The 25,504-nt window shown below is 40.6% G+C and overlaps 1 protein-coding gene across 1 annotated transcript in view; it reads left to right on the top strand.

The window, feature by feature from the left end:
• Positions 1-3,169: 3,169 nt before the first annotated feature.
• The window catches only part of ablim3 (actin binding LIM protein family, member 3), a 47,272-nt gene continuing 24,937 nt past the window's right edge, over positions 3,170-25,504 (top strand). The window contains exons 1-4 of the mRNA XM_085903955.1: positions 3,170-3,225; positions 3,372-3,545; positions 11,778-11,912; positions 25,112-25,295. Of these exons, the coding sequence (XP_085760081.1) occupies positions 3,533-3,545; positions 11,778-11,912; positions 25,112-25,295 (332 nt within the window). The 5' untranslated portion in view covers positions 3,170-3,225; positions 3,372-3,532. The remainder of the gene's footprint in view (positions 3,226-3,371; positions 3,546-11,777; positions 11,913-25,111; positions 25,296-25,504) is intronic.

The raw sequence follows: 25,504 nt of genomic DNA, 5'->3' as shown, positions 1-25,504 counted from the left end.
AAGCAATTGACTCTAATGAATTTGATTTACTGATTTACCTCAATGACTCCACCACAGCGGAGCCACAAAGTTTTACGGACCCTGACAAAACCTAAAATGTGCTACTGTTGGTCAGTGAGCGATGACAAAAGCAGATGTCGAAATATTTTTTTTTCTTCTCATTTAACACTTGGTGGGTGAACACTCATTCCAGAGATCCAAGATTTGTATACAAGCAATGTATATATAGTTTTTATCAAGCACAGCAATAAAGCAGAAGTTGAGGATGCCGATTAGCACCAGAACACTCGAATCATCTTTACGCTCGTTTTGGAGTGGAATCCTTTACAACTAATTAGCCAGTGAATCAAACAACAAAAAGGCCACTGAAAACAATTGCCAGCAAGAATGACGATGGAGGACAGTGAGGCGCCGCTGACATCCCGTTGACCCATTGTCCGGCTTCCTTTGCGCTTCACAAGCGGGGCTTCCTTTGGACACAGTGGGTGGATCATTGAAAAAAGACCCCCCCTCCTCCTCCCGAAGAAACCCCTCACTATCATTGGAAGAGCATGCAAATGCCACATATGACAGCCTTTGCCATTATCGATCAAGCACCGGACCTCAAAACTGTGAGGCAGAGACAACGTCATTGTGTTAAACCTTTATTTAAAGCGCAGTATGTGTACATTAATATTGATTTTTTTTTTCAATTATCCTTTAATATTATGTTATTCACACTTTTACATGTGGTGCAAACAAACTAGTTCACAGACTCTGGCTCCTACAGATAAAAGGAACTACAAGGATCTGTGAAGGCAATTACTGAAACAATCCCAAATTGTGAAGTATTCCTCGCAACAATTAATTTCGCCACTTGCATTATCTCTTCAGTAAATAATCAAATTAACATTTGTTTAAGAGAATTTTCCACAAGAGGGCGGTATAATAGCAATTTTGGCAACCCTGGCCGCGCTTTAACAAAAGACAATCAAGGATTTCTGTTGTTGAATTTCAAACACATTTAGCCATGCTTGAAATTAAGACAAGCTACAAATATCTACCTCATTCTGCACAGCATTATGTATTAGAAATTATGACTCTCATAATCATTCATTTGAAAAGCGGCGTGCAGTCAAGGCGGGTTTTAAATCAGGAGTGACGTCATCACTCCCTGGGGACAGGACCCGTGCGTCAACTCCCCCCTTTCTCTATCTCACGCTCGCGCATACGTGCACACGCACGCACACACGCACACGCACGCACACACACACACACGCACACACATACACGTGGGACTCGAACTGTGTGGGTACACAAGGCAGGTAAGTGTACCCCTACACCGCAAGTGTCAAACTGAAGGCCGGGGGCCAGATACGGCCCACAACATCATTTTATGTAGCCCGTGAAGACAAATTGTGCATCAAATTTGTGTGTCATTACTAGAATTGCAAATAGTCTTCCCTTTTCATATCTTTTTTTTTTTATATTTGACCAGTTTTTACTCATCTGTTTTGAAAACTAGTTATTTGTCAGTTTGTTTTGTAGCTTTTACTGTATATAATATGAAGTGCTCATACATTTATTTGGGTTGACAGTCATAATGGCCCTCCGAAAGAAGTTATGACTACAATGCGGCCCGCGAAAAAAAAATTTGTTTGACACCCCTGCTCTACACCATCAGCGACTTCCCGGGGCATCAAGTAATGAGAGCTACATTGACACAGATAATCTTTCACATTAATAGAAGGTTGGTACCTAGGCTCTGACATCGTTGAGGGCTTTCTGGCTTTGTGAGGACTAACTAACTAACTGACTAACTGACTGACTGACTGACTGACTGACTGACTAACGAACTAACACAAGTAATTGAAACCAGTTGAGAGTATATCCTTTTTTTGAATAAATAAATACAATTTAATGGAATACATGTTAAAATTAAATTTGTTAGAAGTCAGTGCTTCCGAAAATATTTAAGCCAGTAGAGAAAGAACCCCTTGCTTGCCCACATGGCTCCCCCCTTCCATTGATAAACCCAAGCATAAAAAAATATTATAAATTGATTACAGAATTAGGAGCCCCAAAACCAATTTTCATTGTTCCAGACCTTGATTTGGATTGCATCAAAGCTATTGATTTCAACCTCCATAACTGAATTTAGAAATACTTGCTTGAGGGCTAGATTTTCTCTCAATTGAGGGAATGAGCGGAATCTATGTATCTGGAGAACCAATTTTTGCCGATGTGTTTTACAAAGACAATGTTGGTGATAGTGACAATTTTGATTATATGAAATTACACTTTGCCACAAATGTGTGTATTTCTAATTGGTTTTAGCAGTGTTCAAGGGGGAGCTTGAAACATCCATCCATCCATTTTCTGTACCGCTTTGTCCCCACGGGGGTCACGGGCATGCTGGAGCCTATCCCAGCCGTCATCGGGCAGTGGGCGGGGGACACCCTGAACTGGTTGCCAGCCAATCACAGGGCACACAGAGACAACCATTCGCCCTCACACCTAGGGACAATTTGGAATGCTCCATCGGCCTATCAAGCATGTTTTTGGGATGTGGGAGGAAACCGGAGTGCCCGGAGAAAACCCACGCGGACACGGGGAGAACATTCAAACTCCAAACAGGGACGAACCCACACCCTACTAACTGTGAGGCGGACGTGCGATCCAGTGCTTCACTGAGCCGCCCAAGCTTGAAACAGTCCTTAGAAATCTCCTTTCCGACCATATTTTCACTGATTACCACAGCGCAAACAAATGCACTTGTTGGTGTTTGAATAATTGAATTAAAATATTATGATATTCTTGGCCTCACTCAAAAGTGATCCACAACATACTGTATATGCACTAGAAATGACACAGAAAACCCCCCATTCAAGACACATAAATAATTTATAAATATAGAAAGAGAATATATATCATATTAATATATATTTATATTTATACAAAATATAAATACAAAATAATAAACTTATTATTAATAAAACTTATTATTGTATGAATTAAGACTTGTGAGTATATTCATTTGTTCGTTAAATAGCGTTTGCGAGTCCTTTTCTTTCTCTTTTTTTTTTAAGTCAAACTCGCGAGTACGTACTTTATTTTGAATAAATTTACCGGAAACGGCAATCTATGACTATAGTAGGAAGCTTTTCAGAAGCGCTCTCGCTGTCAGCAGCACAGTGAGCAGCGCACACCGCTACAAAGCCGGCAGAGAGAGATTATGTGAACAAGGTGGCTTTGTGTTTTAACTATTGTCCGTTTCTACGCCGAAAAAAAACCACACACACACGTAGAGACAACAGGATCATGAGGATGATTTTTCGTATTTCATCCTATTTTTTATTAGAATTGTTTGTTTCCCCCCCCCGTTTTCTCAGAAATGGACAAGAAGCGACGTTCCGAGGAATGAGTGAGTGAGGAGCATCATTTACCTTCGGAAATTCATTCTTAATGACACCATTTGGATACAGTACTCTGAGTGTATGGGAGTATTTTTCAACAAAACGACCTTGCTTTGGCGAACAACACCTTAGACATCATGAGCTCTAAGGGTAAGTCAATTCATATACAGTAGGTGGGTGCAGTGGGAAGAGCTACTGTAGATCAATAGTTGCCCCTTTAGATAGTTACACCTGAACAGTTGCGTGCAAGCCAATACAATAATGATATTTTTAATTAGCTTAAAATTCATAAAATTCATTTATTTCACTAAGTTGGATCAAGTTGCCTATTTGTCTAACTGAACTGCATAGCTTTGAAAGGTGTTCCTAATATTATGGCCCATGAAGCCATGATAAAACTGGGAGTAATCATATTGCAAGATCAGTAAAAACAAAAAAAATCGGAGTTGAGCCTTTGTCAAACTTTTGGGGAGATTCTGCTCCCATTTATCTCTTTTCATCCTCATTTTAGTTACTATTAACACCCATAACATTAACTCATATTATCATACTGATACAATTCCTCACGCGCTCTCATATGCTCATACAGCGTAACTGGAAACTTATTGAGTTGTATATTTTTAAAGGAGGTCTTTGATGGATATTCAACCCCCCAAAAGACAAGTGTTTCCTTCACTAAATGTCCACCTGTCTCTTCTCCATCATGTGGCCAATAGAGGATTTTCCAGGCAGCCTAGTGCTGGTCTCGTGGACTTTGTGTGATTGCGATTCAGAGCATGACAAAGATGCCCTTAGCCCCATGTTGTACTTATCTTCGCCAAACCCGGGGGCTGCCGTGATGTTAAGCTGACCTTGTATCAGCTGACTCTGACCCTGATCCCCTGTCAGCTGAATCAGGACTTTTCTCCCACAGGGCTGGTGGCTCAGTGAATGTTGTTGCGCAGTTGTACAAGTTGTCCCTTGTTAATTCTCGAGTAAAACAGATTTTTCAGGGAAAAACATCTCCTCAGTTGCAGAAGTTCAAAATGCTGCGTATAGTCCCGTCCAGTTCTGCTTCTACTTCCCATCATGTCAAATTAATGGCATCTTGTATTACTGCATCAGTCATACACGGATCTGTCCTTGTAAGAATCTCCATCATTCATCCAGGCTCCTAACTTGTTCCTCACGAGCTCCCATGTAATGTATGCTTCAACTGTGACCATTTACTTGCATGGTGTTTTAGTTCAAGCCACGAAGGCAACACTTTCATGGTAACTCTCATGGAACAATAACTTCTATTCTGGATAGTACCCTCGCAGGTTTGCATCTTGGAAACCTGGGAAAACTTGCAAAAAGTCAACCCAGATTTGACTAATTAAGGGTTACATTAGTTTGTATGTAGAGTCGTTGATGGTGTAGGCGTACACACGCCTGATTTGTGTGCCGGCAGCATGAGATAAATTCCCCCTCAGGGGCGGTTTTCCATGTGGGTCTGAATGGTTGTTTGTCTCAATGTATGCCCTGTGACTGGCTGGCGACCGGTTCAGGGCGTGGTCTGCCATTTGCCCGATGTCAGCTGGGATAGGTTCCAGCTCTCCCGTGACCCTGGACTAGATATGCGGTGTTAAAAATGGATGGGTGGATAGTTTGTATTTATAATACACTACTTCTCCATCTGAAGTTGTCTTTTTTGAACTAAAAGTCATTTTAAACTAACCAATTTTATTCTGAAAGTCCTCCATCTCACCCTGCTGAAAAGGTTTCAAACCCAAACAGTTTAGGGATGGGCATCAGACTAAATTTGATGATCCACTCTGAGAAAAATATGATCAAGGAATGAATTGTTGTTTTTGGAATTTCCGGGACATGACAGTCTTGATCTGAATGTTCTGAACCACTGCTTTCAATCTGAATGTTCTGAACCCCTGCTTTCAATGGAAGTGTTGTGTTAAGCACAATAATGCAGTCCATTGGCTAGACTTGAGCCTTTAGCTTGAAAGTGGCTCTGAATCTTCATCTAAACCTAGCTGATCATGTCATTGGTGCAGAAACTTGGTGTTGGAGTGGGTTTACCGCAGGCTGAATGCTCGAGGAGTGTGTCAGTGCTGTCACAGCAGGCAGATGGTGGTGCAACATGCTTAGTGAACATGAATCTGTTGGCATGAATACATCTGAGGACAGATCCTTTCCTCCAGTCAACCAACATGTGTCCTCCTGTTCCCTCCGGCACTCTTCTGGCTTGTACATGAATGGGCCTGTTAAGCCAAAGCGAGTGCATTTTCCACAGCATCGGGCGTGATAGACTAGAGGCCATCATTTTATACACAGCGCTGTCTGTCTGTCTTCATCTGTGAGGCAATCACATGAGCACTGGGATTATTTTGTGTCTATTCTGATATTGTAAAAGTCATCAGACCATCCACATTGAGTAAGCAAATAAATAGATATGATTTGTTGGCAACACAGCAGAAATGCTAAGAATATAAACCTTGGAAACATACATACATATAACACAAAAATCCTGTGCTACTTTAGACACTGTGGGGATGTTGAGGTAACCATTGTTACTGGCATCTTGATTATCTTGTGCACCACAATACCTCCAGACAGTTCCCATCTATTTAAGTGCTGTATGGAGGTTCTCCTGACATCATTAAGCCCAAAACTGTCAGAAAGACCTTGAATTTATTTCTACTGACCGTAATGACAATCTTTATTTCTGAATTTCTCCTAGAAAATGGCCTGCCAGAGTTCTGGGTGTGATTTTTAGTGTCCAAATGGAATGGTGATTCAGGAGGATGTGTGGTCTTTGCATTCTTTATTACAGTGACCTCAGTCAGTCATTCTATATTTCTGATAAATCTATACTTGTTTGAGTATGGCAGGGCCGCACAATGGTGGCCAAAATTGATAATCACGCTTACTTTGATCGAAACTAATCAAAATCATTAATCACAATTATTCGTCATAAGGAAAACATCTGGATTTTTACTGCACTACTTTCCAGAAAACAATACATATAGTTTTCGGTGAAAAATGAACCTCGATTATCGTTTTAGAACAAATGATGAATGAAAAGAAAAATCTAATTGACTCAAGTGCTCACAGAATAAATATGCTATTATCTTGTCACGTGCCCTGAATTTGAAATAAAATACTCGGTTACAAACAACCCAATTTGGGTTAAAAATTGGACCAAATTATACACAACCACCCATGTTTTTAAAGGGTGTATCAATCATAATACAAGTAAATAAGTATATTAGTGTAGCATCTACTCTTGAAAAATGTTTTTGTAGTGCATGTCACGGATCGGAATGGAGCAGGGCGACCAAATGCAGCTTGGACCAGGGTTTATTGAGGAAAAAGGGAGTTGGAAGGGAAGATGAGGGGGAACAGACAAACAGGAACTGGCTAACTAACATAACTTAACTGACCGACCGACAAACTGGCTAACCGAAACGGACTTGACAAAGACAGGAACCAAAAAGACATCAATGATCCGACAGGCGAGTAAAGGGCAGACAGGACTTAAATACAAAACACGTAACAAGAAGCAGGTGACTGTGGTTACATTGATAGAGGTAACACAGGAGGGAAGGGGCAATGAGAACAGAAACCATGGTAACATAAAGACACAATACAGCAACCAGGGGACAAGTTGTGACAGTGCAAGCAGTTTGGTTACTGTACTGTACAGTTTTGTTGTAGCCAGTACTGCAGGGGGCATAAAATCTATTTTTGATTGGGTCCTTTTAACCAGAACAATATTCTATTGGTGAGGTAAACAATGTATGATTTTTTCTATGACCTAGACCTCTGTTAAGATTGAGTGATCATTCACATTGTCAGTGGTGTAACCTTTTGCTCTCCCGTTGCACTGGAGCACAATGTTCGTCGTGATACTGACTGGGCAGTTGTAGCTTTGATAAATGCTCCTATCCGAGGTCTCGGCTGATTTCAAGGATGATGGAGGTAGGGTGGGGTGAGGCTGGAGGGCAAACATCTCATCATTTGCCACTAGACCATGGCTTGTTTGTGAAAATTTCACCATTACAAAGATTTATATTTATTAATTTATTTAGGAAAATTTATTTTCAAAGATTCCTGTTAAAGTCAACAAACCCAAGTGAGCAGCGAATTCAAATTAAAATAGATTTATAGGTTTTGAGTTGCCATATTTGTTGACCTTTCGTCAAAGCCTTCAGTTTGAATGGAAATGGGGTTTTCCATAAAGATGTGAAACAAGAGGGTTGGTAAGTGTTGGTAAGGATGCTCAAACCATTTAGACAGATTAAAGAAACAGCAAGAGGTGTGGTAGCAGTTCCCAAACTGGTTTTGTTACATTTTGCAAAAAGGTTTAACAACCCAACACCTACTACTACTAACCGGGCACCATCCAATTTCCTCTACTCAAAGCATTCCATTGAATATGCCCCGATGATCACCTTTTGTTTGCAGTAAATGATCAGATTCTCTGAATACCGTCGATGTTTTTAGATTACAGGGTCCATTATGGGAGAAAGTTTGAGAGTACACCCCAGATCTCAGTAATAAACAGTTGCAAGAAAAAGTGGAAAATGAACTCTTTTAAATGAACTTGATCTCTGCATAAATCGGTTATAAAATGTGATCTAAGATTCTCAAAATCAAGTCAACAAACAAATAATATCTAAAATAATTCCACAAAAATAAAACTGTATGTGTGCATGTTTTCACTGTAAACACCACAGTGCACAGTGAAAAACCCTTTGGATTTAATAAGTAGTTGACTTTCCTTTGGCAGCAATAAACTCAGCTGAATGTTTTCTGTCGTTGGAGATCAGACCTAAACAGCGGTCAGGAAGGATTTTGGAACATTCCTTTGGTCAAAGGTTTTCCAGTTCTGCAATATCTATACTCACATTGCCCAGGCACAAAACTTTCAATGTGCCAGTTTATTACAATTCCACAAGGTCGTCACATTGATTTTCTTGATTGTTATCTCTTCATTCCTCATCACCAACAATATCCCAGCATCCCTCGCGGCCGTGCTCTGAGCATACGCCAAAGCGGCGGCTGTCAGGTCAGAGGCAGAAATAGTAGCAGTCTCTTGGTGTCTGGGGATGCTGTCTGCCTCACTGACCCTGACCCTGTTCTTATCACCTGTCAGTTTGAGGCGGGATTCTCCTCGGGCACTTGCCAATGATTTAGTCTAGGATTACTCTTGGTGCTTGGTGGCTATCGTTAGAAGAATGACTCACCAACTCTTCACGGGAAAAGATGGAGGCCTTGAATGGGCTGAATGGGAATGAATCCACTTACATAATTGGATAGAATGTCATAATTCGTATGCGTTCTCACTTTAAGTACGGCATGTTGTCATTCACAGTCGAGGTGCACGATATTGGAAAGACGTGATATTGTTGTTGAATATAGTAATATCGATATTATGATATTTAACATGTACCTAAAAAAAATACATTTTTATTATCGAATGAAATAATTCATTTTTTTTATGCTGAAAAATAAGCAAGCTCAATGTGTTCTTAGCTAATTAATTGCAATTAAGCTTGATAATATTTGCAGGTTTGCATTTGACTGGTCAAATTCAGATAAATGCATATACCGTATTGGCCCGATTATAAGATGACGGCCTCTTTTCCAAGACTCAAGTTTGAAAAAAGACTTTTTGAACACCAAATTTAACCCCAAATTTAATTTTTATACAGAAAATAATTACATCTGAAACAAATGATTGTAACAAAATATTCTAGAGAAAAAGCATGTTATTTTGCCTCATTCAAATCATGAGCAAAAACTGTCTCACGTCTTAATATCTGAACATTTAAAAATGTAAACTAAAGTCCAATCACATTTGTAAATGAATGGCTTCTGGTTTCTGAAATGTAAATAAACCAACCTACTGTGATAAAACAACAAAATTGCAATAACTGCATTAACTATCAAAGTGAAGTGTAGTCTTGAAACAATCTGAATAAGGAAACACATTGCAATAAAATCGAGACAACAAAATACATTTGCTGGCGACCGTTAGTCGCCGTACCGCTGCGTAACGGCCACTCGTACGATGCGAGGCAAACTTCAAGGAGCGGGCCGGAGCTGTCAATCAAACGTCCGTGATCGGACAAACGGCACAACAGTGGACAGTAGTAACAATGAAATGTATATACTCACTTTGTGTCAAAGACGCACACGATCACAACAACATACTCAGTCGATTATGAGCGCGCCGGAGCTGTCAATCAAACGGCGTGCACACGAAGCAAACTGCGAACGGACAACACAATCACAGCAACATACTCAGTCGATACCAGCAACCTTTAACTTACCGCTGCGCACAAGTGAAAATGGGTATAATGTCTAGACCCCGAATATAAGACGACCCCCACTTTTTCAGTCTTATTTCAATGCAAAAACCCTCGTCTTATATTCAAGCCAATACGGTAATTCCATGAGAAAACTATTGCAAGTGCATATTGCTTCGGTCAATATCACAATATTGATATTTTTTCGATATATTATGCAGCCCTACTATTCAAGTCAAGCAAGCCTTTCTTTCATTTAATTCACTAAGCTAAATCTGGCAGTTTGTATTCAATCTTCCTCACAACCATCCAAGCACTGAACTCTTCATCTTTTTGGTCGAAACTTTTCCTGGGTGTGGAGAGCAGAGGATATTCCAGTTTGTCTTGGCACCATTTCAGAAAGTCACTATTGTAAATCTCTCTCTCTCTCTCTCTCTCTCTCTCTCTCTCTCTCTCTCTCTCTCTCTCTCTCTCTCTCTCTCTCTCTCTCTCTCTCTCTCTCTCTCCCTCTCCTCTCCTCTCCTCTCCTCTCCTCTCCTCTCCTCTCCTCTCCTCTCCTCATCTTGCTCTCTATAACAGTGTCTTCCTTACACACATTTATTTGCAAGAAAGTGTCATTATTCAGGCCACAAGCTTAGCTTTGATCAGATAGAGTAGTAAGTTCCATTGGTGCAGCCAGCATTGTGAGGGGAACAATGAATTAACAGTGATTTAGTGTGGGAGAGAGCGTATGAAATGATGAAGCTTGCATATTTCCAATGCCCACTCTCTGGGTTTGAACGGGAAGGTAAACATCATACAATCATACATTAGGTTCTGCCTGCTGTCCATACGAGATAAAGACTAGTCGCATAGATGCACATCATCCGGCTCACGGCACTCAGGATATGAGGCGTGCAAGGCTCTTAGACATTTTAAGTACTGTGAGTCCTTTGAGAATCCTTCAGTGAAATGGACTGAGTAGCTCAAGCACGCTAGTCCATGTGCTGCCACCGCTGAAGCAGCAAAGTCCTTCAGTCAGCTATTTAGATGACGAGTAAGGCCAGCTGGTTCTCCTGCCATTATACCTCTCCACCACTCGGATGCTCCTTGAGGAGGATGAAGAGCTAAATGAGCGAGGGTGACTGCCTGCAGCTGTTGATTCACAAAGGCTGTTGATTTACATATTTTTTTAGGGTATCTCGGTGTCTTGTCAATACAAATTCCCATTATTTCATTATACACTATTAGTAGAGGTGCAACAAAAATTGATTTGGATTGGAAAATCGATTTTGATGCAACCAAAAAAATAGACTGTGGTCGTGGCTCCTTTCGGCTTTTCCCCGAAGGGGTCGCCACATCGAAACACCTGTTATTGTCCAGATGATTCGCATGAGAAATGCTTGACGCAGTTTTTTTGCTAGAAGCCCTTCCTGACGCAACCCTCTGCACCCGGGTTTGGGACCAGCATGGCTGCATATGGTTCCCCGACAGGGATTCGAACCCAGGCCGCGGGCAATGAAAGCTCCGCATCCTAAATCGCTTGACCATCAGACAACTGGCAAGACTGTACAATGCAAAAACATACAAACACATTTACATGACTTTACAAAAAATGAGCAAACAATTATCTTGAGTCTTCCACTTTTATCTTGATGCAGCAATTTTGGTTCGAAAAAATTGAGTGGAGGGCTACATTAGGTCACAAGAAGTAGGTGTCAACACTCATGAATAACATTCTCCCATCTTATTGTTGGTCTGAGATTTGCACAAAGCCCATTTGTTTGTGCCATTAACAAAGAAACTATTTTTCTCATACTGTAAGTCATTGTACTATCAAAATGATTTTGAAGGATTGCTACTTGATAATTTTTTTTTTTTTTTAAACAGCTTTCAAATATTTTTTCCATGAAATAATCAAAACATGGATAGGTAGATAGACAAACAATGAATGAATGAATAAATAAATAAATAAATAAACGAATGAATGAATGAATAAATGAATGAATAAATGAATAAATAAATAGATGCGTAAATAAATAAATAAATAAATAAATAAAAGACTGCTGATGTAGCTGTAAGTTTTAGACTGTTGTCTTTCTGTCCACCTCAGCGCATCACCAAGGCTCAACGGGAGGTGAGCCAAGTGGTGGGCCAATTCGGTGTCAACGGTGTCGTGAAGTGTGCAAAGGAGAGGTGGTTCGAGTTCAAGAGACCCACTTTCATGTCAAGTGTTTCACCTGCACAGGTAAGACTTGATCTATACATAAGACTAGGATTTATGAATTTTGCAGTGACTAATTCAAGGCAGAGAGTATAGACAAGGCCTTAGTCCCATTTTTACTATTTCTGCAAACAAGCTGCATTGACTGCTTAGAATAGTATCTCTTCTTTGCTAATCCATCCTAGTCCCCATGCTGAGTGTTACTATTAGTGCACAGTGAGGATTGGAGTGGATCAGAGTTGCCTTGCGGGGGGGACTTAGACTCCTGCTAAGGTAGCTTGTAATAGTCAACTCAGAAGGGATTTCCCCTGTTGTACACTTCTTTCTAATGACATTGTTTCCCAGCTTTTTTCGTGCCACCAGGCAGGAAAAGCCCTACAATGGAGTAAGTAAAGTAGTGTTCAATGCTGTGTGGAAACTTTTTGCATCTACTGCTCATCGTTACACTCTGCTTTTAGAGGCAGCTTCAAGTTTACAAAGAAATAACACTTTATATTTTATACTTGTATTAACAATTATATTAAAGGTTTGTTATCGCTAGGGAGTTCAATATTTTTACAAGTACACTAGTAGTGGCTTCTTTAAAATTTAATTTCTCCGGTTTTACGCTCCACACTAAAGCTACTAAGGTAGCAGAATGGCTTATCTGCAGGAAAGGCTCAAGGTCTCCTGTCAAACATGACAGTGATTTATGGCACACTTACAAAAATTGGTGCTCCTCCAAAAAAGGCTTTATGACAGTCAAGTATGCAAATTAGAAATCAAAGAACCAAGAAACATCATTTGTCATGGGGCTGTGTGGCCGGAAGCAAGTATGTTTAGGTAGGAATAGTGCTACCTCTAAACCAAGAATCACTTTTCAGTCATGTGCAAATGATTTTATATGAAGCAGCTAAAACTCAGGGTGACAATTGCAGAGTAACACTACCTGTGCTACAGCAAGTACGCAATAATCAAATATATTAGACGGATAACCATTTATAATATCTCTAGGCCTAAGGTGTAAGCATACAATAAAATGAAAAGATTCAAATTAGTGAATTGAAAAATATACTTTTCTATTTCAATAAAAAAAGAATAAAAACATTGTTGTGTTTAACATGGTCTACGGAATAAGATTACTCTATTCCTATGCCATTGATTAACCCAATAACCAGATACAGTTTTATTTTGTATTAAAGTGTATTATAAATGGTTTTTTTACCTGATTATTGTTTATTAACCAATTATTGTTGTTGACTTTGTATTTAAGTGGTTAAACAGAAAACAATTAAACAATTTGGTTTCACATTGTACTCAAAACCCTTGAAATTGATTCAATTATTTTTTCTCGCCAAGGTTAAAGCTGATGTTTGCAAAAGCCTGATTTTGATTACACAGAAAAGATAATGCTACTACTTTAATAGTCAATAGTAGACTGAAATAAGAGGACTTAACACTTAAATTATGTCTCTGAATAGTTCATATAATAGCATATAATAATTTGATAATTGATTAGTTGTTAATTAATTGATGAATTTTGACACCTCTTGTATCAGGGGAGATAAAGTCGGGCAACATCAAGTTTCCAAATTTTTCAATGCTTTTTACCCCTGCTAACATTGTTTTACACACCATCTGTTCACCCATTTGTTTTCTGTCTGTCTTCAGGTTTGTGCTCATAAATTTATTAAGGGCGTAGAAAAAAATAGCACTACTCAGAGTATATTTTTCAAATCTTCTCACAGCTTGTGTAGTTTGTGTATTACAACAGCATTCTGTCATTCTACGCTAGATGAACACACTGGAGGCTACTTATAACACGCTGCCTACGTGTAAATGTCTGTCACACGCGCACGCACACACGCACTCACACACGCACACATACACTGATGTCGCTTGTTGTGCATGAATCCACACGTGCATTTGTGTCCACACATGCTCTATCACTGTGGTTGTTAAGAGTTGCTGTGGTAACGGACCGGTGGGGCACCCGTGCCCTGGTTGGTGGATATTCTCAGCATCTCTATGGTGCTATTAACCAATCACAGGGCACGAATAGTGCCCCAGAGAAAAAAATGGGGTGGTGAACACAGGAAGACAACGAAGGAACGAAGGGGTGGGGGTTGGGTTGTTTGTGTCGCCGACACATTACATCATAACTTTGGTCTAATAGCTAGTAGGTTTATACTGTATTTCTGCCACTCCTCTCCCATTCCTTACTCCCGGTCGCTATGTTACAGTAAGAGCAAACCTTCAGAGATGAACATCAAACAGCTCTCTCATGTTTCAGAGCGCTCTTCCCATTCTAGTTTAGGTTATGATGCATTATTGTGTGGCCAGACAATTCCACATCCTGCCCTATAATGTGCAGGCCTCTATGCGGGCCTCTGCTCAGCAAGCAGTTTTCCACAGATTTTATTGTTCTGTGGTTGACTCCCCCTCACGCTCAAATGAGCTGGTTTTTTTTTTACTTTTGAAACTCCATTGACAGCATCATGGTTGTTGCTGGTACTGTCTGTTTTGTTTGGTCCACAATGAATTTCTAAAGTTGACTGGCTGCAAATTAAGATACATTTAATGAAGCTGTATCAAGAAGGTTTTCCCTGTAAATTATAGGCATGTATATGATTGGATATTATTTCCTTTGGCATAATGATTCTCTTATAAAATATGAGTGTTTTTGGTGACTATTTTTCCAACCCATGAGTAAGATGTGTGGTTCACTTAAACCCCGCCTCTGCTGTACAGTAATCCCTCGCCACTTCACACGCTCCACCTATTGCGAATTTGTTATTTTGTAGGTTAATAAGTGACGAAAGAACAGCGTTTAAATACACGCTGATGTGTAATGTGCATCACTGCCGACAAGCGCGGGAAGCGTGGCAGCCAGCCGTGCACGAGTCGGAACAGCGGCAATGAGCTCTGATAGCGCGGGGCGTGCCTCTGAGTAATTTGCACATGACTGAGGACAAGCGCAGGAGGCCTGGGAGCCCTGGGAGCCCGACAGCCGGCCATGGGGAACGGAAGAAGCATCAACTAGTGCAGAAGGAGTCAGGACAATATTTCATGTTTGTTCTTTTGTTTATTGTAAAGATACAATACATTCACAGAACAGTGTGCAAACGATTATTAAGGGAATGAGAAAAGTTTATGTATTGTAAAAATATTGTGGAAGGTTTACAAAACCTTAATATTGTGTGCTGGACCACAATGCAACAGGAGATTCATGCACAACTGTGACTCACTTTGGTTTCGCTACGCATGATGTGTCCCCCGGGTTAGTGTAGTGTGGTAATCTTGGGAAGTGTGTGTGTGTGTGTGTGTGTGTGTGTGTGCGTGTGTGTGTGTGTGTGCGTGTGTGTGTGTGTGCGTGTGTGAGACTGATTGACAGACTGTGTGATTGGACACTGCAATGAGGAGGAATCTGTCTGTCTCCCAATGTTTTGTTGTTTTTGTACATTTATATACTGTATACTGGTACTTAGTAGTAGGTGGAGCAACTGATTATTTAAAACTGAGTAATTGTTAATCACCCATTAAATTTTATTTGAGTCAGTCAAATGTCTCTCTGGTCTTCGGGGGGGGGGATAACTTCAGTTATGGGGGCCCCTTGACATATTTTTGCCTAGGGCCCCATGGAGGTCTGAACCGCCTGTGCTAATACGTATACCATTTCTACTTCGCGGATCTTCATTTATTTTCCAGGGGGTTCTGGAACGCATCTCCCGCAATAAACGAGGGATCACTGTACTCACTATTGTCATTTTAACATGGCTAAAAGCTCCAAAAAGTTGATTTGGCATGCTATGGGTGCTTGAAGGTTAAATTTTGCTTCTGTAGCTCACTTGGAAATATAATCTTTTAATCTCTCCGACTGCAAGCTTTTTCTTTCTGTCCTTCCTGCTGAAGGCCACTCAACCATGAAATCAATTTCTCATCATGGGACAGGATGACATAGTCATGGTAGGTGTGTGGAGGCTAATGGCAAATGCCATTTCATCAGGATGACAATCCTCTGTCAACAGATAGATGCCTTCAGTTGTGTTTCGGAACTTTGGAGATTGGTGTGTTGAAATCTTTGAGTTTGTTCTTTAGCCTTTTTGTCCTCAGAGAATAGTTGAGTATTCCTGGATTACTGAACTTGACCCATAGTGTTGTCCTCTGTTATATTGTTGTCACTGTAAAACTGTGACAGATAGTTTCAGTTTTCCTTGTCCCTACCTCTACTGCTTCCCAATTTCCCTCATATTTGCTCAAAAGGGCTGACTGTGCCCTATTAAAAGATTCAGACCATAGTGTGACTGTAGTCTAGACAGTACTTAAAAAACTGTTTGCCTTCGTACAATTGAGATGCAATTGAAATTCAGATAGGAATTAAGATTAAGGACAGTTCCTCTATTTTAATTGATTAAAAAATATCTCGACAAAGACATCCATTCATCCATTTTCCATTTTGTTTGTCCTTCTCTAGGGTTACGGGTGGGCAAGACTGTGGACTGAAGTGGTTGTCATCACAGTAGTTGTAATCACAGATATTTGTCATTTACTACCATAATTTCCTTAATGGTGATGACAATCCTTTGGTGCAATTAAGAATTGAACCCACCACTTATAAATTGTGAGACTATCACTCTACAACTGAGCCATGGGAAAAAGTCATTAGGCAGTCAAGAATCACCATTGGCTAGAAAATGTTGATGGCTGGGAATTTGAAAATTGGTGGGTGGGGGGCAAGTTATTCTCAGAGGTTGACTTATCCTAGTCAGGCTGCTGTTAGAATGAGTACCACTGTAACTTTGTTTAAAGAGGGGGAACCTATTCAAATTTGCTACACTCGGTGGAAAATACCTCCAAGAAGACAGAAAAAGTCATGATACTGCCATGGACGGCACTACCAGGGCCTACTGGCAGCAAAATAAAGTTCAATGTCTTGCTCAAAGACAATATGATACGATAACCGGGGTTAATGAGTTTTCCGACTGTGTGAGTGGTCATTGATATCACCGTAATTAAAAAAAATAAAATAAAAGAAAAAGAACCAATGGCTTCCGTCTTCCAGAAGAGCCAGAGGCCCCCACCCGCCACTATAGCAGGACGCAGGGGTCAGTCACCCCCTTGGGAGGGCAACAGCCTGCTACCGGATCCACGAGTGATCCACAGCAGCTGGAAAAGAGGCCGGATGGATGCTCCTAAGAGGCTAGACCAAGAGTGGACAAGAGAGAAACAGAACCCCTGTGTCATGCCATGAACCTTGTGATTACACACCTCCCGCCCTCTCATGAGGGTCCGCAGGTTTCCTACTGACAGCCACTGAAGCCATGCATCAATTCAAATCAGGAAGTAGTATCTGTGTGTAATTTATAGCTCTCTAAGCTACGCCCAGTTCAGCAGCAGGTTTACTTGATGACACGGTGTTGAGTTACAGACTGAGACAACTCACATTTTGCAGCCTATCGACAATGACCACAGTCACCCTTTACAAATTGTAAACTATACTCCTAGTTTGCAACAGAGACGAATTGCCTTTGATTGACAAAGGTACCATACCCGCATGTAAATAAAATTAACACCAATGCAAAAGCTAAACAGCGATCCATTTATAACGCAGCCAATGAACATTGTGTATGTGAACAAATGTCTCACTCTTCCACATCTTTTGATTGTTTTTTTTTCTCAATGAAGGGAAAATGAGTTACACAGTTAGGTTTGATAAATACTAGGGCTGTACTGCTTCTCCTGATTGCATCATTTTAGGAGTTCTTTTCAACACCTTCGTCAAGACACCATTAATCCTATCACTCATCCATTGCATTCATAACAGCTTCTCTCAACATCTCTTTATTCCGCTGTCTGATGTCCAATGCAGCATATACAAGACTTTGCTGAGAGCAATGAAAAGGCGAAGAGTGGTTATGAAGAAAAAAGAAACAGAAACACAGTTAAAAGTGGGGGGTTACATGGAAGGGTGGCTTCCTGTAGCTATAGCAACCACTGGTACACTTGTCCAATCACCAAGCCAAAGCCCGGTTGCTAGGGAGAGAAGGATATGGGACTCCTCCCCAATGGCTCTCCAGGATGCAAGAGACATGACGGGGTTTCATTCTTCTGCTCATCACTGTACTAAAGGGTTTTCATTCAATGTTGCCATGATCTATTGTCTTGAAATGTGTGCAGATATTTATGTTAAATTGTCACTACGTGTGCGTACATGCATGCGTGTGTGCGTGCGTGCATGTGTGTGTGTGTGTGTGTGTGTGTGTGCGTGTGCACGCGTGTGTGAGGGGAAAAAGCATTCTGCTCTGTCAGACAATAAACACAGCCTTGCTCTCCGTATGTGTACATACAATAGTTATGGTAGCACATTCCCTGCTATTTTTAATTTTTCTCTTTTGTATTCATCTTTATACACCATTTGACAAATCGCCCCTCAGCCCTCTGAGGTCCTCGGTAGCCTGACTGGTTTGAGGAGACTCCACTGGCCACCCATCTGTCTCCATCCAAAAGCCATTGCAGAGTGCCAAAAGATAGAAGTCATTAATGCACAGTATTACTCCACTTGAAAATTCTGCTTAGAGCCTCCACCCACTGTCTTTGTTTCTTTGTTTACATCATACTTGTCCTTGTCCATCGTTGAAGGTTTCAGTTTTCAGTACAACAGGTTTCAAATTTGAGATTCTATAAAAATCCCGTTCATGTTAACGCTTTGACTTAAAATATCTTATGATTAGAATGCAGTGATTACATCAGGTGAAGAGAATCATATAGACTCACGTTCATATGGATTAAGAGTGAGATGAGAATCTGCGGTAATCCACAATGACTACTTGGCTGGCGCATACGTACATTTTTTTCTCTCTTTCGAGCCATTAACGAAATGTACAGATGACGCTGGCCAGTGGCCAGTTTCCATGCCACTGCAAACTTTTTTGATAATAAAGATGAAGGTTTTTTTTATTTCAGCTACTTTTACCAGCCTCTTCAGCTCACGTTTTGCAAATGCCCTCTTTTTTCATTGGTAACACTTGTCTTGATAATCTGATCATGTTTGCATGATTGCATGGATTGGAACTAATTGTAAAAAGTCTAATTTACCCACTTGAACGTAACTTATGATGTTTGTTGTGAAGCTTAATGCATTAGAATGTAAAATTTATCCCAATATAGTAACATGATGTTGACCTTTTTTTCTGGTGCGGGAGCAATTTGCTCTCATACCATGGCAATGACAATGATGTCTTCTTTTGGATGACTGTAGAAGAATGTACACATTTCAAGCGTCTGAAGGTTTTTTAGGTGTTTTGATTTTGGCATGCATCTGCTCTCTTTTTGAGTAATGGTAAATTTATTCAGTTCTTATTCAGAAATCACCTGGATTGCTCATCCTTGTCATGTGATTACAAATGTTTTCATTGCGTTATTATTTGGATCTGCATGTTAATGTTTGCGTGCCTCTAATAGTTCACTATTTGCTGTAAAAGTGAGTCAGACCAGCGACTTGGTCATCTTAAAAATAGCAATTTATTTACAATTTATGCAATAGCAAGAGGAAACTGAAATTGGAGATGCGTACATTCAATGTACCATAAAAGCCATTTCATATTATTTGCAGTTCAGATAACCTTTGGATGCTCATCAACAAAATTCAGAGTTACATTGCCCATTAAATAGTCATTATACCTTTTAAATTGGGCACATCAGCATTTAGCTGAAAGCCTTTACTCAGATGCAGCCTGACATTACGTATAGCTGACGACTTCAGTTTTCTCCCGCTCACGTCTATCTCACGGTTTTCTCTACCACCTGTGATTTGGTATGACTCTGTTAACTTAGTATTTAATGCAAGGGCATGTTAGAGGAACCCACCCCGTCATGCTTGTAGCTCAATTATGGAGGAATACCTCTTGTACTAGGTTTAATCCTCGTTTGCCTTCGTTGTTCATTATTATCTTTCACATCAAACCTAAAACGTTTTACGTCTACAGCGAGATCATTTCACCATAAAGCTCTAGTGCATAATCAGCTCCAATGCAGTCACGTTTGAGACAACATTGTGGTCACCCTACAATGTTTTGAAGCAGAAACTTAAAAGCTGAGACACGAGGAGAGAAACAGGAGGTGTCGAAATGATTTTAGGTTTCTCGCCTGGGTTGACTTGAGATGGGAATTTTAATTGCGTCTGTTGGCAGGAGATAAATACCCAATCACCCGGACCCCCTGTTGGGGTCTAATCAGTGTAGTTCTAATGACCACAGCTGCCTGTGTGTTAACCTCCAATCACTTGCCCTGTGATCTCTCACCAAGTCCTTGGATTGCCCGAAATGAGAAATCAGAAGTCAAAAGACCCGTCTTTTACTTTCATGCATTAGAAAGCCACTCAGGGATTGATCTGAAAATGAGCAGAATGTATTCAATTAGGTCTTTGATGTAGTACTTAACATGTTGTTGAATTCATTTTGGAAAGCAATTGTGGCTAAATCCAGTTATGTTTGGTAATATAGTATAATATGTATTTCTCATTTCAAAAGATCTTATTGTTTGTGTAATCATAAAAATTGAGATCGTAAGTCCCTCTTGAGTAGCCATGGAATAATTCAAAAGCTGAGAGTTACACTTGGGTTTTTATTTGACTGCTGACTTTATCGGCATATGTTGCTACCATGTGCTACTGGTTGTGCAGATGTAACCAAAGCCTCTCGTCGTTGAGCCAACCTAAGCCATGCCTCTGCAGGGGTAGGAACTTCTGGCTCAAGTCCACCCACACTTCTGGCAGCAAAACTTTAGAATTTTTGCTTGAAGGTAAAGAGTGAATCTAGTCTGAAATCTAACTTTTTGTAAGTTTTTGAAGAATTGTGCTTTTACTGTATATTAATGGGAATACAGTTCTCTGTAGCATTCTGTTATTCAACATATTTGAAAACATTACTGAATTGTAACAAACTGCATTCCATAAGAAATGACCGTTTCTTTTTGACAGTCAAAAATGTAAATCTCTTGACAAGGTTGTTGTTTGACAGTTACGATATAACATTGAGCATGCTATGCTTTGGTACGACTGAAGTTACCGGTCAAATCAAGATTGAAAAATGCCCCATTATCATCATGAAAGTGAAAGTATATTTTTAGCTAGTGTCTCTTCTTTCTACCTTTTCTCTCTCTTATTGGAACCCCACAGAGAAATACAATGACTGTGTGCCTTTACTTGACAATCATGCCATGTTGTTCGTGTTTCAATAAAATACAGGCGGCACGGACAATGCGTTATCCCGATAAGAACTCCACAGATTGCAGTTTTGCTTATTTTTTATCTTCAGTTTGTACACAAGGGTTAGGTGCCAAATGTAAGTTGGTTGAGGTTGCCCACTTAGGGCACTAGATTTGTACACAGCGCTAGTGCGCTCAAGCGTAAAACTTGGTGCATCTTTTGTGCCGGTGGAAGCCTCATTTAACATACGTATTTGAAAATTTGACAGATGGCTCTGAAACCGTGCAGGATGTTTCAGTCGACTGAGTGCTTTTTCTTTGGCATGCCCCTGACACTTGGCAGTTTAGTGGCTGAGAGTAAACTTTACGCCTGCTAGAAATATGTCTAAGTAATGGCTCAGGGAGTTTAAGATGTTTTTCATATATTTAACCGAGGTGCAGACAGACAGAGTCTGAGCTAATTTTAGTATTTCCATTGATCCAGAGCAGCCATTAGCACATTAACACCAACTTAATTTAAATGGGCACACGTCTCGGGCAATCGTACATGGCTTCTGTTTCCTATGGCAACTGAGCACGGGAACCTCCTTTGTAATCTCTGAGCCAATTGTCCATATTGCAGTTCATGTTGTGATTAGCCAGAAAAGATTGGACTTTCTAGTCCAGTTTGAGCAAATGCTGTGAGTTGCTCAGGCGTCCGTATGCTAATGAAGTGCATTATGCAAAGTGCAAATATTCTATCATTTGACAGTCTGGATAACAGACTGGAAAGCAGAATGGAGGGAAATAGCTTTAAAGCATTTCAAGACACATTTTCCCCACATTTCCCTTTTCCATGACGGTATCAGATAGCATGTGATTAAGATTTTGGTAGGAGCCCCAGTCATGCGAAATCAAAATGTGGTGGGAACACTTTGAAGGCAGTGGTTTTGAAAATGTGGTTGACGCACATTTTTATGAGCAGCTTTCGCATTTTTCCACTTTTTACTCTTTCACTGTAGTTTTCCAGCCACCGTCGCTCAATGCCAATGACCTGTCATGATGATAAAGATCCATCATCGCATCTCACCATACACACTGTCACTTTTCATCACTGTGCCTCTGTTATATGCTCTCTGCCAGTGCATCAGAGATAGATTTATGTATGTACTTCCAACCTTCTGCAGCTGCTGAGATGGTTTTGTTCCCTAAGTGAAGGCATAGTGACCTTTTATTACAACATTGACTCATCTTATAAACAGTTTGAGATCAAATGAGCCCCTTTTCGGGCTGTATGGTTGTATGCATGGGTTTTTGTGTAGGTTTAGGGTCTCAAGCCTAGCGCAACATTCAATCTAACTGTCTAGGTGGAGTGTTGTTTCTTTTGCTATGTTGTAGACCGACGCAATTCGAAAGGTGCTTCATGGCCAATGGAGGCTGCTCCTCTCAAACTCTCAATCAAAATAGAGGCACACAAACGTTGACGTTGCAGAAGCAGAAATAGCCTTGCCAGAGTGCATGCAGAAGATCGAAGCATGCAAAGTATACATTTATAAAGATTGTTATCTGGCTTCGGAAGAGTTTACTGAGGAGCTGATCATTTCAATCAGGTGTGTTGGAGGAAATACACGTTTAAAACATGCAGGATTGTGGCCCTCAAAAATCGAAGCTGGACATACCTGCCTTCAACAAAATAAAAGCAGGTCTGACTTGTCATGCAGGTGCAATTTTAGTGGGTTTTAGGCAAAAAGATTCTGTGCTTCTCCAATGTGTGTGGCGGATATCATGCATAAATATGACAACAGCGTGCATCAAACCCTCTGAATCATTGTAGAAATAACCGATTAACCCATTGTCCATCCCACTTTGTCCCCCCCGGGGGTCGCGGATATGCCGGAGCCTATCCAAGCAGTCATCAGGCACTAGGCGGGGGACATCCTGAATTGGTTGCCAGCCAATCGCAGGGCACACAGAGACGAACAACCATTTGCACTCATACTCTTGAATGCATTATTATCATTATGATAATCTTGATATATTTTCAAAAGCACCCAATTAACTGCAGCACAATTGTCTTTGTAGCTCTGTTGGGTTGGTTGTCACACAAAGCATGACTTGGGACGGAAGGTGGTCTCCACTTACTTTTGAGCGGCTAATTTACTTCATCCATAACTGGATATCTTCTCAAAGTTTCTTATTAACTTACTTTACGCACGTCCGTTATGATTTTGCCACAAATTCTGTGTGCTTCACTTGCGTTGAATCTACGTAAAGGGAGTGCAAGGAGCTGCTTTGATTCGCCATAAATCAAGTTGACTAAGTTCACTCCCACAATCGTGCAAACGCCAATTTTTAACTGTGCCCTTCTATAAAATTACCAAAAGAAACAATATATTTTCCATGCACACTCGTTCAACTGCATTTTGTGCTAAACTTGCTCTGGGACTCCCATGTTCCAATTATGGTTCCTTACCCTGATATAGCAGTATGTACTAGGAGTCACAGTGGTCTTAGTGGAGATTCACTTTGTCTGTTGTCATACTAATAAAATACTAGTCTTCTCCAGAACTGTACTCCAGTTCACCAGAAGCATCTTTCTGTGTATTTGTAATGCTCACAATCTGAAAGAATATCATATGACAGTCTGGATTTCATCTGCATCACATGTGATCTTCATCAGTGCCACGTTTAACTTATTTTCTCCCCAGTAGGAGGGTACAACATCTGTCAACTCATTTTGTTGGTTAACCACAGAAACTGGAAGAAACCAAACACCAGTTACCATGCTGACCACTGTTCTACAAAAAAGGCCTTTTAGTATGCTACCAACCTCATTGGAATTCATTGACAGCTCTATGGCAAAATGCTGAAGCATAAAGTCTGCTTTGGGTACACCATTTAGAGACAACACCCACATGGCGTCACACACACACACACACACACACACACACACACACACACACACACACACACACACACACACACACACACACACACACACACACACACACACACACACACAGTTGAGAAAAGCTTGTGGTCTGCTGTTTTATCAAGTTCTTCAAATGTGGTAGCTGTGCACAGTGATTTCTCCACTATATTTCCACTAGAGCAAATTTTGTTGTGGGACAATGCCTCTCCGCCAATTTTCAATACAAAACACACATTGGAATCACACAGGCAGATAAAAAACTAATTAAATTCGGAAAGGATCTTGGTTTACATAAATTTGCATCAGAGATGGGCAGAATCTAATTTTTACTGGTAAAATTACTGGTTATAAACTTATTATTATTATTTTATTAATTAATGGTATGAAATTGGTAAGCGGCTTTGTGGCTCACTGGTTGGCATGGCCGCCGCACAGTTCAAAAGTTGCGGGTTCGATTTCACCTCCGGCCCTCCCTGTGTGGAGTTTGTAGATTATCCCCGTGCCCCCGTGGGTTTTCTACGGGCACTCCTGTTTCCTCCCGCATCCCAAGAACATGCTTGTTAGGCCAATTGAGCACTCCAAATTGCCCCTAGGTGTGAGTGCGAGTGTGGATGGTTGTTTGTCTATGCGATTGGTTAACAACCAGTTCAGTTTCCCCGCCTACTGCCCCATGACTGCTGGGATAGGCTCCAGTGCACCTGCGACCTCCGTGGGGACAAGCGGTACAGCTAATAGATGGATGGATGGATGGTAAGAGCGTTTGAATGAGCTGAGCCAATTGACTTCAAAGTACATGGGACTTCGAGGGAAAGTGCAGCAGCTTTAGAAAAATCTAATATTTTTTAAATATTAAGAATGACCCAAAAAGTCAATAAAATTGATTTTCAAATGGTTTGTGCACAATTTTGAGATGGTAATATGGACAAAACTTGTGTATGGAACTTCGTGAGAAATTATTGAGGATCTATGTATGGACTTATGTGATATTGTGAAAAATTCGAAGCATTAGCTATGGATTTTTAAACATATCTGAAATAATTATTGAAATGTTTTAATTTTAAAACTATTTTGAGAAACCTTACAATGTACTGTACATTATGACAACACATTTTCACTTATCTTTCCACAGTGTGTAACTGTGATCTGGCGAGATCAGGTTTTTTCCAGAAGAAAGGCGAGTACATCTGCACAGCAGACTACCAGCGACTGTACGGCACAAGGTGCGACCGTTGCAACACTTTCATCACGGGCGAGGTGGTCTCTGCTCTGGGACGGACTTACCACCCCAAGTGCTTTGTCTGCGGTGTCTGCAGGTACATTCGCCATCACACATCACAGTTTTGACCACAGATTGACAAAAGCCTGCCGCACACAGAGCGTCACCTATTCATGGTGGATCCTCACCAACTAATTTTGATTTGTTTTAACATTTGCAGGTGAATGGGGTCATAGCATCACAGATGTAACACTTAATCAAAAATGCTGTCTGTATTACTTATTTTTTACGACAAAAATGAGGTTG

Source organism: Syngnathus leptorhynchus, chromosome 2, assembly GCF_054491065.1.
Source record: "Syngnathus leptorhynchus isolate UIUO chromosome 2, UIUO_Slep, whole genome shotgun sequence".
Taxonomy (NCBI): domain Eukaryota; kingdom Metazoa; phylum Chordata; class Actinopteri; order Syngnathiformes; family Syngnathidae; genus Syngnathus; species Syngnathus leptorhynchus.
The sequence above is the reverse complement of the archived record's forward strand: the minus strand, read 5'-3'. Positions and strand labels throughout refer to the sequence as shown.